Genomic DNA, 17,657 nt, shown 5'->3' with positions numbered 1-17,657 from the left:
ATGTCAATTTTTAGTTGCTTTCAGGGTTTTTTCTCTTACGTAAAATAAGCAACAATTGAGATTTAAGTGCTATGATGGCACAGAGAGGGAAAATTTACATTGGTAGTGGTATTATTTTATGTTTTTTTTTTAGATTTTATGACTTTCTGTTGAATCACCACACCAAGGTAAGCACATACATATGATACGGAGGGAAATTTTCTCTGAAGCTTCAGCTACTGATAGGGTTTCTCCAGGGCAAATTGGCCTTTAAATGAGGGGTCAGGAGATTCTGATGATCAAGCTTTTGCCTCTGGAGCAAGAGGAAGCACCCTCTATTGAGTAAAATGTATCCACAAAATGTATCCAGGATCCACTTCCATGGAAGCTGAGTATCAAGTGAGAGCCAGGCCTTTGACAAGCTACTTCCTCTTGACGTAATACGGCTTTAGGAATGTGCAGTGTCACTATTCTTTCAGGTAAGTTGGTCTCACCTCTACGTACATCTTGGGCTCTTGATCCAAGCTCCTGGAGAGGTGCTGGACTCTCTCCTTCCTAGGAGTTGTCCAGTTAGAGAGCTGTCAGGCAGGAGTGGAGATATTCACAAACCCCCGACTGTGTGCCTTGATTTTAGAGTTTTCTATAATGAGCAACAGAGCTGCCTCTTTGTGACTTCAGGAAATATTTATTTAAAGGCCTCTGTTTGGCACCAGTCACCCCTTAAGGATTCTCCTGTTGGCTGACAGCGTTTCACCTATGTCAGGTTCCATGTTTCCACTTGTTGATTCTTCATGTTGCTTCCTATTTGCTGTCATCATTTTTTTTTTTATTATAAGTTAAATTTTAATTTGTTTTGCAACAATTAAGACTGCTTACCTGTGTGGTATGCATATGGGTATACATACCACACACTGTCATGCTCTACTTATGCTTTGCGCTTCATTCACAACTCTCTACATAAATCTGTGTCATATAGACACAGAATAGACAGAATTGAAAGAAAACAGAACAAAGACCTAATGTCTTTGATCACTTTAAAACCTTCAACCATTAAAAGTAATTCCAATTAGAAATTATTTATTAGAATTATAACATGTTTGAACTAATTTAAATTATAATTTCTTTCCCTTTAATTGTGACATGACTTGTTACGACTCACTCAGATCTTGCTGTTGTGATTGCTGTCAAAGATGGATTAAAATTTAAGTGGCTCAAAAGAAACTGAAAAAATGTGGGTGGCTTTTTGGCAACAGTGACTCAATCGTGAATAAAAAAAAAACAAAGTCTTAAGCTAATTTCTCTGGACATTTTTATGTGTTGCACAGCTGTCACGCCTTCAGGATAACTTCTTCTCGTGCCTTTGATTTAACGTAACCTTGATTTCTCAGATTGGGACAATTTTTTTTTTCTCTTTTCAAATTCCTCTGCAAGGCCAGAGCGCAAAGTCCCTGACAATTAATGGAACAAGCCTTGGACCACCACCGTCTTTCATTCAACATTCTCACCATGGAAACGCTGCCATTGTATGTGAGCTGAATTAAGTAATGAAAAAAAGAAAAAAAAAAAAGCAGTCATGGTAAGGTGAGAAATAATTTCATGGGTGATTTGTGTCTATGTGGAACCCACATGGATGTGAATAACAACTGCACTTTGGGTTTTTTACAGCCACACTGCCAAAAAGAAAGGGAAAAAAACTAATTTCCAACTTTTTTACTTATTTATTCTGACTTAATACTGCATTTACAAAGCGTCATTTGACACCCAAAGCTAATATACACTGAAATATCAGATGCGACACGAGGGGCACTTTTTGCATGCTTGACTCTCAGAGCTGAGCTCAAATTAAAAGACTTTTGTTCATGAATAAAGTTTGAAAATGTCAAGGAAACATAATATGAGGGACAACACAGACTAAAATAGTTGGGATATCAACTGTAAGACTGATAGTTTGGCAAGGTACTATCATAAATATGAGTAAAAATAAAATTAATAGAAGAATGAAGGCACAAAATCAAGGCACAACAATATCCTAACAGCACTACTTCAGTAATATAACTTTGAAGCTAATTTTTAGAACACACACAATTCAGTTCAGTCAGATTGACCCCTGTTTTACAGTATTCAAGAAAAAAGCAAGGCAAGAAAGTCTCAGGAAGGATTCTTTTGCAATAAAAAAGCAGGATGCATATTTCAGCTAATATAAGCCAAGCTTTGTGACATCAAATATATTTTATGAACAAGATCTAAAATGTACCGTGCTTGTGTAAATTCAGAGGTTGGTGGTTATTAAAGTTTCCTTCTAGAACACTGCCCATGTGTGTGGTTAACACAAAGTCTGCATATTGATATTTAAATTATCCCTCCAGTATCACATAATAGGATTTATCACACATTCACAAGTGCACAAATACCAAGCTGTAAAGATGAAGTGCTAAGCAGAAATTTACACCCAGCAATATAATTTTGTGCTCATTTAACATGTGCAGATGTATTTTATTTTACATATATTCTATTTTCATATTGGTTTTAGCCTTGAAGTCCTCTCAGTGTTACAGAGATACTGAATATTTCACAAAGGTGTATCGCCAAAAAGGAGTTTGCAAATTTGTTATACTGCAAATCACAAAAAGACCAATTAAGAACTAATGAAAATAAGCTGAAAAATGCTTACAATTAATGCCTTTCCTAAAATAATCGGGGAATGTATTTTTATTTTCTCTCTCAAACTGTAGTAATTGTGTATTAAAGCAATGTAGTAATAATTTCACTACCAGAGTTCAAATACTACTATCCCTTGTTGCTAATTTGATTGGACTTTTTAATGCAAATTAATAAACTGTGATTTTCAGACATGTTGGATTTGCAGGTGGAGGTTGCTTCCAAAGGTTTAAATTCTGCCTTCATGGGAGGATCAAAATATTGAATTTTGATATAAATTGAATGCATACCTAACCTGTTGGACCAAAAAAAACAAAACAAAAAAAGAACATGCAGAGATGTTGCTTTCATTCAGTTTCTTTCCTAAAACCAACTTAAGAAAGAATTGAAATATTTTAGACTAGACATCAAGTTTCCATATCAATGAGATGAAGTGGGGTCAAATCATTCTTGGTTTTGGTCTTTTCATGGGATTTATTAATCAATACTGATACTACTTGTCAGATCGTGGTAGTGATTTGAGTCAAACACAGATCAATGGAGTCCTCCCAGCTCTGGTACGGCCTGGAGGACATGTTCATGGCTAGTCATACGGGCCTGGCTTGTCTCCCATCAGCCCTCCCTTCGGTGGCACAGGTGTGATCCCGAAGCGTGCTCCTCACTCTGCTCACCCCGTGACAGTCACCATGACCCCGCCCTCCAGGGCAGCAGAAGTCTCTGAAGCACCTCTTAAAGTTCTCGTCCAGGAACGCATAAAGGATGGGGTTGAGGCTGCTGTTGGTGTAGCCCAACGCCACGCAGAAGAAGTAGGCAGCCATGACAGCGGTGGTCTCAGGCACGTTGGCTGACAACGCTTTGACCAGGATGAAGATGTGGATGGGGGTCCAGCACACCACAAATACCGCGACCACCACCAGAACCAGACGGGTGATCCGTCGAAGGTTGCGGTCTTTCTCGCGTGAGCCAGACAGGAGGCGCACGCTCTTCAGTCGCAGCACCATCAGCGTGTAGCAGACAGTGATGATGATGAGGGGCGCCACAAAGCCGAAGATGAAAACGCATATCTTCATCAGGGTGTCCCAATAGCTGTAGGGATCAGGGAACTGTAAAGCACATTCTGTGGTTCCTGTTAGTTATGGAAAAGTTACAGAACAATTAGAAGAGAACAAGTAAGGAGTCAGTTACAAATACACAAAATGAGGAAGAGTATTCTGCTTAAAGAGATTTCAAATATTAGTCTTCTACAAAAAAAAATAAAAAATCAGCGGTCAACAATTTTAAATATGTTGTAAAAGTTTTATCATTTTGAACCTTTTATCTTTTGATATATGGGCCTTTTGCTTGTAGATTCCCTAAATCAGGGGTGCCCAATGTCGGTCCTCGAGGGCCGGCATTCTGCACTTTTTAGTTCTCTCCCTGGTGGTAATAACAATCTTTTCAGCATGTCAATGTTCTTCTTAGGCCTTCTAATGAGCCATCATTGGATGGCCCTTGAGGACCGAATTTGGGCATCACTGCCCTACATTAATGTATAGTTTCAACATAGTCTCACTCCCGAGTCGTCATATATTGACGCATGGGCAGGTTCCCTTAGTGTCACATGTTGACGCGTCGGCTGTGTTGATAGTTTAGCCTACATCCTGCTAATGTCTTGTCTGGAACCACAGACCAAAAGTACATGGTACCTCAAAGGCAAAAAGTTTTGCTTTTGCCTTGCAAAAGTTTGAACCTTTCACATTTTGTCATGATACAACCACAAACTGTTGTGTATTTTATTATTACTTAAAGTATGCGGTAGAACATATTGTGAAGGGGAGGGATATTTAATCCTAATTTTTGTGATTTACTTTCACAAATGAAACAAGGAAAAGTGTGGTGTGCATCTCTTACAAATCTCCTGAGTCTTTATGGTCATAATGTGGCAGAATGTGGACAGATTCAAGGGATTCATTCTTTTGAAAAACTCTTAAAGTGCAGATGTAAAATCATTTTAGCACTGTAAGGTTTTGAGGTCAGATTGAAATTATGAGTCAGTGATCTAACTGCTTTCTGTAAAATAAATGTCACAATTTTCTTGTCAAGTCCGGAAGCCTTTGTAGACTTTTATAAAATTAAAGAACATCTTTTTCAAGAAATTGAAGCAGTCAGCTAGTATAATTAGGGTCAAATATTCTTGAGCAAAGTTACACTTTAGATTGGCTCTTGGAATACGAAGTAAGACTTTAGGGAACAGAGCTGAGGCTGATGTACCGTTGTTGGTGTTGGTGTTGCCGAGGACCATGGCAGGAATCCCAGCAGCCGAGGACAGAACCCAGATGATCACATTGATGATCTTTGCCTTCACTGGCGTACGGAAATCTAGAGCCTTGACCGGGTGACACACAGCAATGTAGCGATCCACGCTCATCATCGTCAGCGTGAAGATACTGGTGAACATGTTGTAGTAGTCGATGGAGATGAAGACTTTGCATGCCACCTCGCCAAATGGCCAGGAACTGAGCAGGTAGTCAGTGCTCTGGAACGGCATGGTGGTGGTAACCAGGGCGTCGGCCACCGCCAGGTTGAAGATGTAGATGTTGGTGGCTGTTTTCATCTTGGTGTATCTGAAGGAGTTGAAGATGCAAACACAGGGTACAAATGCAGTTACCGTGTAGCTGACTTACACTGTACACTGTAAAAAGCTAAAATAATTAAAGAGTTGATACTGAGAATAAATTTTTTTTAATACAATTTGGTGTTTTCCCTGTTATGATGATGGATGCTGTATTATTTTAGGCCTTCAAATGGTTCATTTGAGCTGTTCTTTTTTCAGGGTGGAATAGTTGTGCAAAATATTTATTCAGTCTTCAGGTATGACTTTGACTCACAAAAATGGAAAAAAACAACACAATTTCTATATTGTAAAAATTTATTTGATTAATTTACTTAATTATTTGGGAAAGTTCCAGCAGGCATTTCAACATTGCATAACTTTTTCTCTCTATTCTTGCCATTGTGCAACTCGTTTGTGTGTACAAACATTCCTGTTAGACAAAATTCATTTCTCAGGTAAAGCCTGGATTTGGTGCTTTTTTGATGCAATATTCTGATTCTTGAGAAAATATTGTAGTAAGTAAGACAGAAATATGTGTTAGTTATACACACCAGATTTCTTTTAATGTAAAAAACAATCAATGTAATAATGGAATGGGGTTATCATTTTTAGATTAAATTGTTCAGTTCTCCTGCAGAAATTCTGAAGCAAAGTAAAACTTGTGGACTCTTAATTAAAAATATAATAAAGATCGGTCCTTTCATCCCTCATTTTCTGATATCTGAACCAGTATTCGAAGCTTTGCATTGGGCTTCTCACAGGACTTCACGTGTAATTGAACAGATGACATTTAATAATGAAAACTAAGCTGTGCAGCTTCTACAATCCTTACAGTTTGGAAGGTAGTTCAAAGATTAACAGAATAAAAAGGAAAACACATGCCACTGTTTCAATAGAGTCGAAATCCACAAACCCACAAAGGAGACTTCACAGAGACAAACAGAGAAAAATCTAATATATATGTAAATAATAATAAAAAAATATATATATATATATATATATATATATATATATATATATATATATATATATATATATATATATATATATATATATATATATATATATATATATATATATATATATATACGTGATGTACTGGTTGGAATAACTTAAACAGAAAGCATTCATGACTGCCTCTGAAAAGATACTCAGCAGTCTCACAATAACGCGCTGCTTCTGTGCGCGCATGTTGGCTACGTGGGGCGCCTGACACTTACTGACATGTCACAAAAACCGTGCGCGCACACACCCACACCCACGCACACACACACCCACAAACGCATACACACACATGCCAATCATCCAAACTCACCTAATGATGACATACATCACCAAACAGTTGCCCACCAAGCCCACCACAAACACCACCGAGTAAACGGCGACTATGATGGGGATGATGGGTGACATCGGCTCAGGTTCCGCCTCCCAGGTGCCGTTCGGGGTGTAGTTGAAGATGTCCGACAAGCCGGGCTGCCAGGTGAAGTTCGGGACGCACTGCCCCGGCTGGCCCAAGGGACAGCGATCTTCTTTGAAAATGTGCACCACGCCGCTCTCCATGGTGCTGAGCACTGCCTGTCCTTCTTCTGCTGCTGGGCGCAAACTCACCACCCGAAAAGAAGTGAATCGCCTAATTAGGGCGGAAGAAGGTAGCATTTTCAATTTAAACAAGTCTCAGTTTGTTGTGAGGAAAAACTACGCGCAAAAGCCCCGCGCTCAAGGACATCTTCACACAGGAGCAAAACTACCTTACCTCGTTCTAGTCCTTTCCTTCCCCTCCTAAAAGCTCCTTCCAAGGAAACCAAGGCTGATAAGGAGGAGCTCTGGGAACTCTCGACCAGAAAATAGGATGTAGAGAAATATGAGCAGAAACGGCAGGTTTCTGTGCAGAGTGTGCAGGAGGAGGACAATTCACAGGCTGTGCCACCGCTGCGCGCCCGAAGGTGCGCACTGGAAGCCCGCACTGCTCATTCAGTGACATCAGCGACTAAGACAACACATATGATAGCCAGCAGATAGATAGGTTCAGATCTTATGCAGTCAACTTCTGTCAGACTTTACTTAAATTTGAGTGATTTTTGCATTACTAATGAATCCGCACACAGGCGATAGCATATAGATTGTGACCTTTGCCAACTGTGCTGCCCAATACTCAAAAATCTTCAACCTTTTATTGTTTTGCACTGTGCAACTTAAAGTTGCCAAAATGTCCAGCAGAACCGATTTTCTAAAATTTCACACCCTTTTTACCATAGAAATGTTAAAAATCTTGGATCTGTAATCTACTTTGAAAATGACCCTACAAATACAGCCAAAGCTACAACTGAAGGGATTGGATCAGAGCACATTTATGGTGTGATCAAAAACCAAACAAAATGCATTTGAGAATCAGCAACAATAATTAAAAACAGGTGCTCACTGATTTTACAAACCCAGCCTAACTGAGCTTGTGCAGGGCAAAAGAGAAACACAGACTTTCTCCAAATCACTTGCTGCTGTAATTACACAGAAAGGTTCAAAAAAGCATCAATTTAGGGGACAGAATACAGATGCACAATTCATTTTCAACACTTTTATTTTGTAAAACGCATCACTTTGTGTTGCTCTATCAAGCAAATTCCCACTATTTTTGATTACAATGTAAGTAAATGTGTAAAAAGTATGTCGTGTGAATACTTTGGCAAGAAAAGCACCTAATTTAAGAGGTGTTATTGCAGCTTTCATCAACAGGGTAAGGATTTCATAAAGTATTACGAACAAGATTAAACACAAAAACAAGGAGGAATTTGGAACGGCTTCAAAGAAAATAATAATAAAAAAAGACTTAATTACCTCCCTAGCACTTTCTGACTCATTTTTTTAATCATCCTTATTTTTTTCCCAATTTCACCAAAGATTCTTAGCTGTGTGGTCTTGTTGCACACAGCCTCTTTCATGTGTATCATTGTCCCTGTTTTATCAGTTCCATTTTTCTCTCCACCGTAACACCACCCTCACAACAATGTCACAGCTCTGAAGGCTCAACATGAAAAGACACCGAGGATCTAAATGAAGAAAGCTCCTCTTGACTTAAAATCACATGCTTCCCCACTCGAGCAGCCCCTCTACTCCTTCCTGCAGGAGATATGAGACAGGTTTCGACCAGCGCGTCATTAAGCAGGTGCTGTTTCCCTTCCCTTTCTTTCATGCACTAACAGTAGTTGCTTAGAGACCCATCTCAGCCAGGTGTTTGCTTGAGTGACAAAGGCTTTTCGTCATTGTGTTCCCACATTGTCAAGACCGTCCTCGCCTAACTTTGTCAGACGGCCCCTGTTTGTCAGTGCAAATATTTGATAAAAAACAACAAACGAAAAAAATCCAGAAAAAAACCACCTCAGAGGTCCAACTTGAACCTTGAACTGAGAGCGAATGATTCACCTCCTCTGTTGTGCGAGGGACTCAGTGAAACAGTTGCAGTGTTTACCTTTAATCTTAATATGGCGGAGCCAAAGGTCTGTTTATTCACAGATACAATCAGGTCTGCCTCTTCTGGCACTCGAAGCAATGCTTTTTTTTTTTTTCAAAGGGAGGAAGGCAAATGGCTTTTATGTTGCCTGCGGAAAAGAGGTCAAGGGTAGCGATGCTTATTTTTACAGCCCTTTTTTCTCTTTACTCATAAAACTTTGGGTACTGTCCATTCAATTTGGCTAAAAACAAGGAAGTAAGATCCTTGTAAGATACTGTCAATACACGAGGTATATCAAGAAGTTTAATTTAATTTCAATCTTTATAATGCATTTTCTCTAATTGATTTAGGGTCAAAATCAAATCAGTCCAGTTCAGCTCATTTATATAAAGCACCAATCCACAAAAAAACATGGTCTTGAAACATTTTACGAACAAGCAATTTTAATCCTAGTTATCAAATAGAGAATTAAGTTCAGTTCATTCCTCAAATTCGTTTAACAGACTGCATTGAGTCATTGACTTGCAGAATTCACTCCTCCTAGACGAAGATGTGGCGACAGCAGACGATCGCCCGCGTTGTGTTGTTGACTTTACATCGATCCCTCATGCGGACATAGCAACAGTGGAGAGGAAGAAACTTCTGGCTGAACCAGAACCAGCCTCAGTACGGGCGGCAATCTTCTTTGTCTGACCTTGACCCCATTTAGATCGTAGGAAGCTAACACCAAGTTTAAATGTGTACTCCCCGTTCTTCAGTTTGCAAATTATTGAAGCTTGAAGTTATAAAATCAGCCCAGGCTAGAAAAAGAAGGTTTAACAGTATCATTAAACTCTCAAAATTGGAATGACTTTCATGACCATGAGTGGTTGGAAATTTCTAACTGCATTCCATAATTGATTTTGCATTATTTTAAGGGTATTTCAGCAGCCATTAAATGTTTTTTTTGGGGGGGGGGTTTACCTCAAGGGGGTCTTTTTTGGGCTCTTGTGTCCCTTATGACAGTAGGGGACAGGAAAGGGGGAAGGAGAGAGAGGAAGACATGCGGCAAATGTCAGTCAGGTCCGGGAATCGAACCCGCGACGGCCGCGTCCAGGACTCAAGGCCTACATATGTGGGTTGCGTTATCCCTTAAGCCACCACAGCACACCCCGCCATTAACTGTTTAAATGCATTATTTTCATCATTGATCATTTCCTGCATCCAGGATAAATGCATTTCTGTAATAGAACTTTATAAATCACAAAGCCATACAAATTTATGAAATGCTTTTGATTGTTTTATAACATTGCCTCAACATCTAAACTGAACAAAGCTTTTTACTTTAAGAAAATTATCAATGTTGGCTTTGTTGCAATAACCAACTGTAGCAAAATAACCAATCTGTTTTCCCATGTCAAAAAATTAAAAAGAGAAGCAAGGAAAATTGCTGCAGAAAGCTTGGCCTGGTATTGATGTTGCCAAAAATAACCATAATAAGTTGAGTGGTAATTTTATTGGTCCTGACGTTGTTGATCTAAGAGCAGATGAATGCTGGAAATGAGAGTAATGAGAGGAAAATGAGTGAAAAGTGGTGAATCCACACACTTTCAGAGCTACTGATCTCTGTACAGCTGGAGGAAAGCAAAAGTAGTGAAAACTTTTAAATTACCCTTGACAGGACATCTATTATTAATATTCTCTAAAGTTCGGGTTTTTATATAAGTGGCAATAGGGAGGCTATTGTTGAATGGTAAATGGACTGAATTTACATAGCAGGTTTCTACTCATATGGACCTCTCACACTATAGGCACATTCACCTCAGTGCACTCAGAAATGTGCGCCCACTTATACACTTAGCAGCATCATCGTGTGGAAACGCTTTTCTTCAGCATTTCATTAAATTTTCTTTCCATTTTTCCAGTTCACAACAAATGTCATCTGAGGAATATAAAAAGTTCAGACTGTTTTCGAGTGTTGTATAGAAATACACAATAAAAACAATCAACATAATTCAGTTAAGCAGACACACTCAACTCCAAGTACACACTGTTTGATCCAGTTATAAGACGAGGTCAAACATTGGCAGGTATTATGCATAACTGACTTTTCTGAGTTTTATTTAATGTTATGATATTATTCCATCATCAAACACATACCTGGAGTGTTGCTTTGATTCATTCATGAATGCCTGAGCCATTTGGGGTTGGCTAATTTTTTGTGCATTCAATGTGCTGCCCATTTAACCCAAGCTCCTTCTTGGAACTTCAGTGCTCACCTGAGCTCCCGCCCCTCACCAGACTGGCAGCAGCACCAATTAGCAAACACCTGGTGGAACTAAGCATCTACTGAGCTTACAAACTACAATATTCCTATAGGAATGGTTATAAATGGCAAAAATGGACGGCATGGAGAAGCATTGTTGTCATGATGGACTGAAGGGGAAAGTGGTCGGAAGTTCTTAAAAAGACAGAGGCCATATTCAAGGCATCAGATGTGGCTATGATGCAAGTCAAATGTATTTTAAGTTGTTTTAGATATACACATCATTTTGATTACAACTCAAGGTAACATAGTTCCTTGATTGTGCGATGAAATGACACTATGTGCCTGTATAATATGTTGTATTCCTCCTTTAAAGGACTCCAGCTGATTCCATTGAGTCGCTGACATTTCAGCAAGCCCTCCTCCTAAGCAACCATGTGGCGATAGTGGATGGGAAACAAGGCAGAGTAAAAGGGAAGGATGAGTGGAATACAGGGTGATCCTGGAAAAAAAACCCTATTAGATACTGCAAAGCAATCAAAACATGAGGTTCACCCTCCAACTGGACAACATCACAGACATCCAACCAGGGCTGGAATGATTTAGAATGAAGCACATTCATGTTGTAGAACAGCAGTGCTAAAGTCCTGAGAATCTATGGTAAGACTTTAAAAATGCTGCTTGAACATTTAATCAAGTTAATTTATTAAGACAAATTGATAAAAAAAATTTATCTTTAGATGGGAAAAGTTGATAAAGATGTACCTTGAAACACTGGCAACTGTATTTACACACTATCACTTCAAATAGCAGTAAATATATATTGAAGTTTTTGGTTGCAACTTGACAAACCGTGAAAGCTTTAAAGCAGCATGAACAACTTTGGAAGGCATTTCAGACACAATCAAACCTAAAATACTGTTGACATTTGAATATACAACATTATATCATCTGACCAAAGATGACAGTATCTTTGGTCAGATGATATTGATTACCTTCAATAGCAACTAACTATTAAAATGTAAAGCATGTAGGTTGAACACATTGAGTTGATAAAAACATTTGATTCTTACATTAGGGAAATTAAGAAATTAAACATAATACCCAAACAATGTATGCAGTTTCTCATAAATTATGATACAAAATGTATACATTTATACAACAACAACAGAATGTGACTGTCTGTCCTCATCACTATGTAACAAGAGGATTCTGATTCTAAATTCCCTGTTGAGTAATGCAGAATAAAGGCCTGTATATTTTATACTTCAGTGAGGGAGATAGTTGGTCCCTTTATGCCATTATCTCCATTTTTAGCCAGAAAATAAATAAATAAATGACTTTATTCAAAGCCATTCAGTGCCTCTGCAGCACACTCTGTTGCATATACATCTTAGAGTAAATAAAAACACAATCTTCACATAAAACCTCATCCTGGTTCCATTTTTATAAAACTGCACAATGCTCAAAACACTTTACCAGGACCCATTTGGGAGTCCAAAATTGTATACTATTTTATACCATTAGCAGAGCCTCTATATGTCTTTGGAGATGTGGCACTCACAGGGGATGGAGGTGTGCATTTTAATGCACTCCTTTTTGTTAAGTGCAAATGTTCAAGCTGAGGGAAGATTGGTAAATTGCTTCTTTAAATAAGCATAATAAATTTGTTTTGTGATATGACTGTATTTACAAGAATTCGTTTTTTTCACTAATGTTAACAAATTATATTCAGAATTTCCTGATGCATAATCACAATCAATCAATAATCAATCAGCGTTTGAAAGGGGAGACAGAGGTTTCATAAACATGCTTGTTTTTATTTCTATTTCTTTGCTTTAAATCACCTCCACTTCCAAACCAATCATTACCAAATTAGATGCTTCACCTCTTGAAAACAAGGAATCCAAAATTGCTGAGAATAAACATTTTTTTTGGAAAAGGTTTTGAAACTTTTTCAGCCTGTGGCTAAAAGTTTTGTAGTCTTGCAGTAATACATATTTACCTCCTCCATCCTGAAGGATCCCTTTAAGTTCAGACATACTAAAGGAAGAGGTGTGCATGTGCGTGTGCATGTGTGTGTGATGGGGGTGAGAGTGGTGTTAATCTGTGACCTGCTCCACAAAGCCGCTCCAGCTCAAGGACAATAACAGACCTGGAGGGCCCATAGGGTTGTTTTGTCTGGGCTCACAGGTGAATCATTATTGTTGAACTCTCAGGTCGCTGCAGGTTTTCCTTAATGACTACTTTGTATTTGGCATCAAAAGCAGCATCTTCTGTGGATGATGCATGTCTGTGCGGTGATAAAAGGGGACTAAGGTTATGCATGCTTTTGAAACACTGCAGCATTCAGCCCGTTGAATCGATAGTTTGTAAATCCACCATTTGATTGATATGTAGATTCTGAAGTATTTGCCCATTCTTCTTTAGAAAATATCTCAAGTTCAGTCACACTGGATGCAAGAGTTGGAGAAGAGAAGCTTAAAGCCACAGTAACTTAAGCTAAAAATAAAAGGTTTTTAATTTATTTGTTAAAACTGTTACCATATAATGACAGTCTACTGTAAGACAAATAATCTGTTTGCAGTGTTCCTAACCCTGGGAACACTGCAAACCCTGGAAAAACTGCAGGAACTGCAGGAATCCAAAAAAAAAGATACATTGATACAAGTGATACATTGTGATTTGTATCTATAGAGATACAAATCATAATAAGTAACAAACACAGCCAGGAGGAGGGACTTAGCACTGTCAATCAGGCTTGTGTATATGTCACTCACATCCTCCCCCATACTCTCTGCTATGCTTCTTCTTGTCAGGAGAGCCTGCCACGGCTGCACATGCTGGCATAGCCACCGATGACAGTGGAAAAACTGTTTTCCTGGCATGGTTAGTTATTTTTCCGCCAGCGCATACACGAGATTGATTGACAGCACTAAGATACTCCTCCTAGCTCTGACTGGCTGCTTTTGACTGGAAGCGGTGTATTTCTTTAGTAATAATGAGATACTTTGGCAATAGTATCTCAGAGACGAGGTAGAGGAGGTCAATTTTTTCACAGATTATTTGATTATCAGATTATCTACTTCATTGTTACAACAACATGTTTACAGTTTAAACATATATATTAAAAGACACGTTTTTGTAAAAGTTATACACTGCAATGTTGTGTCACATATCCCCAATCGTATTTAGGTTTGGACTTTGACTGGAACTTTATAACACAAAATTTTCAATCTATTTTGCTGTAATAGGCTGTATTATAGTTCTTGTATCTCTAAAAGGTAAACTTCAATTGGTTGGCAAGATACTGTATCACAGTTCCTGCAAACTATAGAAAGTGTTCAGTTCTCTGGTCATGGAATTTGTTTGTATGTTTAGTGCAAAACTGGCTTCATTACTTTCAAAAACAATCTGATGCAGATTTAATTCTCTCTGCTGGAGCAGATATATTGAATCAATAAGCCGGCAAGGCAGCAATTAGATTCCTGGCTCTAAAATGAGTGTTAATTTTCTCAGACAAAGACCAAGAAATATTATAGTTCCCCTCCTTGTATTTAATCTTTACATAAACAGAGCCAGTCACACCTTCCAATGTGTTATTTCTGGTGTGATGATCCTCTACTCAATATGTCATCAGATATAAAGGTATGAACGGTACAGTCATTGCAGCAGCCTGTCCCCCACCTGACACTTAGGTGAAGCTTTGCATGCAGACGCTGTCCCGCTTCACAAAGATCATCACCTGCACATCCAGGCGTCCAGATGGCCGGTCACCTCAGCTCTGTGTGATTCTCTGTTTTTTTCAAGTCGTGATCGGCATGTACTGTTTTCTCGGACAATTCAGCTGCAGCGCTGGACACTGCTGAGGCGACCGGTTTGTGACAAACACACCAAAGTACCAGAGGATCAAACAAATAGGACCAAATCCAAGCACTTGATAAGTGAGTTGTTTATGATGTACACACAGGTCAGTTCACATTTTTATGTAAACCTCCTTGAACACATTGGTGGAGAACATTTTCTGTGTCTTGACTATGTCTGTCACGATAACACATTTTGCTGAGAGATTAATTGTCTCAAAGATTATTGTGATAAACGATAATATTGTTTGAAGACCATTTTAAAAGGATGTAGTGGTAATGACATGATAATGCAAGCACATCCTGCCAAAAATAAATACACTTAATTTTCAAAAGAACACTTCACACTGGAACTGGTACACAAAATAAACAAATCAATCAAACACAAAATTAAAATGGACTCAGTCTCTGTTAACAAGAAAATACATTTGAATAAAAACTAAAAGCATAAAACTGAAGTGGAAATTAAAAACTACATTCAGCCAAAAGAGTACAGATTATGAACTCTCTATACTATCTTGAATAGACTAAATATGTCGTCAACAAGGTTCTGGAGAACTTATCTACACAAGGAGGAGGTAATGAAGGCATTTCATTCCAGTGTTTTGTACCTGTGGCACATCTAAAAACTACAGGACACCGGCTCTTGAGGACTGGAATTTGACACCCCTGGTCTAGAGTATAGCAATAGAAGAAAATCCTTACATGAAATGATTCAGAGTTTTGCACGACATCAAAGTCTCATACGAGGGTTAAAATAGTAGAACGGTTAAGTCCCATGCAGCTGTGATTGCATAACAGCCAGCTGCTGGTCAGCGTGGCCTATTACTTGTAAGCACGGCATTCACCAAAACATCTGAGGATGAGTGTCCCAGCGGTACGTGTGGGTTCAGTGTGTAATGATTACAGCAAATTTCAAAGAGGAACAAAAAAGATGTGCTTTTAGAACAAGTAGACTACTCGAAAATACAAGAGGCAGTGTGGCAAGGCTGAAAAATGATAATGTTTCTCTTTTTCAGTTAGAGAGAGGAGAACATTGAAGCAGACCTAAAATAGGCTCATTTCTCTTAACTGGTTTTATTTAGCATGACAAATAAGGAGAAAATACATACTTTATTATCTTTTTCAAGGTAATAGTATTAAATCTAAATGAACAGGAAGCTGTAAGCATTTGAAATATTCTGTGAAGAAGAGCGGTCACTGAACTGTACAATAGAGCAAGTTATAAGCACTGTTGGCTTATGGGTAAAAAGGTATGAGCAGCTACAGCTGGTGCTTCTCTCTGAATGTTACCTGACACAAGGACATTTTTCTCAGAAACCTAAGATTTCAAAACTTCTGTCACAACAGACAAGTGAATTTTTAAGACGCTACACACGTGTGAATCTTGCATAACCAACAAAGCAGTTGGTAACTTGGTGTTTGCAAGAACCCACTGATGTACCACTGACCTGCCTTTGTTTGGTCTTACTGAGTCACCAAAGGCAACAAGCTTACCAGGGAAATTGTTTTTGCAAAGAACTGCTATGACCGGCGTAAAAAGAAAAAGAAGAAATGATTGTGTTTCACAAGTCTCCAAAGATGAAAGCTCTTTGAGTTGACTAACCCACAGAAAGGTTTGCTCATGGTGTTAAATAGGTTTTGCAATCCTAAAGGGGAGGAGCGAGGGGTGGCTGAGGTATTGTATAAAAATGACTTTTTAAAACTTTATATCATGTTATTCTATGATCAAAAGAATACCTGAAATGTTGCTTTGATTCTTTCACCTCACAGAGCCCCTTTTTCCACAGAGCTTCTCCAGACAAGTGGCAGCAGCAATCAGCAAACACCTACTGAGTCCGAAGAACCTTTATATTGGCAAAAAGAGAAACATTGTTTTAATAACATGTTGAAGTCACAGTGTCAGAAAGGGGAGTTTCTTAAAGAGACAGAGGGCAACTTCAAGTTGTCAAATTTGTTTTAAGTTATGTTTGATATATGCAGCATTTGTATGACAACTGAAGGTAAGAGCTACTTGATTGTGCTGTAAAATATGCCTAGAAAGTACATAATACCACCCCATTTAAGGCCAAATAACATTTCTACTAACTTCAGCTCAATAATGTCAGTTAAAAACAAAATACACAGCACTGTAACCAATCAGCACGAAACAAACAAGCTCTCCTATCATTGCTTTCTAATGACAGGGATGTGAGCGCACTCATAATCTTTAAACAATCCACTCAGAGCTATACATTTCTTACTAGTTCTGCATCAACAGTGGCTTGCTGGGCGCAGACCGTTTTCTTTAGGAGTAATTCCCTGCAGCCTGTAGCATGCAAACAGAGCTCAGCAGGAACGTTATTACTGGGCACCTGTCACTCGGCCATGAGCTACACGGAAAGAAGCTTCTCAAATAGAGTAATTCCAGTTTTCACACAACATCACTGATTTCGCAGCAGGACTTAGAGGAAATCTGCATTTTGCTGCAGCAGACAACAGCGTCACTGTCGGGCGGAGGAGCAAAGCAGGGACGGCACATGTGCATATGCGGTTCTCTTTCGATGGGGGCTTAAATGGAACTTCGTGCTGGGTGGCTGTCGGCAGAGTCTTGTTTTGATTGTCGCTATGGGAACGGACAGCGTCTGACCCACAGATACAAGAGCAAAAGGATTTGATCGATAGACCGAGGCAACAATAGGTTTCTTCAGCTAAACCAGACAGATGAGGATGTCAAGACTGAGCAATTTGAATGCATGAACCAGAAAATCCCAGTTAATATTCAGAACAGTGTCCTTAGAAAGAAAAATATAATGAAACATAGATTTTGAAACATAGATCTGTTGCTTCATGGGAGTCCTACCAGTTAAGCACATAAACATCCCTCCCCCACAG

The 17,657-nt window shown here is 38.8% G+C and overlaps 1 protein-coding gene across 9 annotated transcripts; it reads right to left on the bottom strand.

Annotated features, from left to right (window-relative positions):
- Positions 1-1,729: 1,729 nt before the first annotated feature.
- oprk1 (opioid receptor, kappa 1) lies at positions 1,730-17,656 on the bottom strand. 9 transcript variants are annotated; one of them, XM_044133460.1, is made up of 6 exons: positions 17,027-17,369; positions 16,524-16,630; positions 6,984-7,217; positions 6,561-6,860; positions 4,888-5,240; positions 1,730-3,763 (listed from the first exon to the last, which is right to left on the bottom strand). In XM_044133460.1, exons 4-6 carry the CDS (start codon positions 6,788-6,790, stop codon positions 3,225-3,227), a joined length of 1,122 nt encoding a protein of 373 aa, XP_043989395.1. In that variant the 5' UTR covers positions 6,791-6,860; positions 6,984-7,217; positions 16,524-16,630; positions 17,027-17,369; the 3' UTR covers positions 1,730-3,224. The 9 variants fall into 9 exon arrangements, with proteins under 9 accessions (XP_043989395.1, XP_043989396.1, XP_043989389.1 ...); XM_044133454.1 differs by lacking the exon at positions 17,027-17,369 and adding an exon at positions 17,626-17,656 and having other exon boundaries at positions 1,731-3,763; positions 6,546-6,860; XM_044133452.1 differs by having other exon boundaries at positions 1,731-3,763; positions 6,546-6,860; positions 17,027-17,367.
- Position 17,657: the final 1 nt, after the last annotated feature.

Source organism: Gambusia affinis, linkage group LG12 (assembly GCF_019740435.1).
Source record: "Gambusia affinis linkage group LG12, SWU_Gaff_1.0, whole genome shotgun sequence".
NCBI classification, from domain to species: Eukaryota; Metazoa; Chordata; class Actinopteri; order Cyprinodontiformes; family Poeciliidae; genus Gambusia; species Gambusia affinis.
Note: the sequence above shows the minus strand (reverse complement) of the source record. Positions and strands in the feature narration are given on the sequence as shown.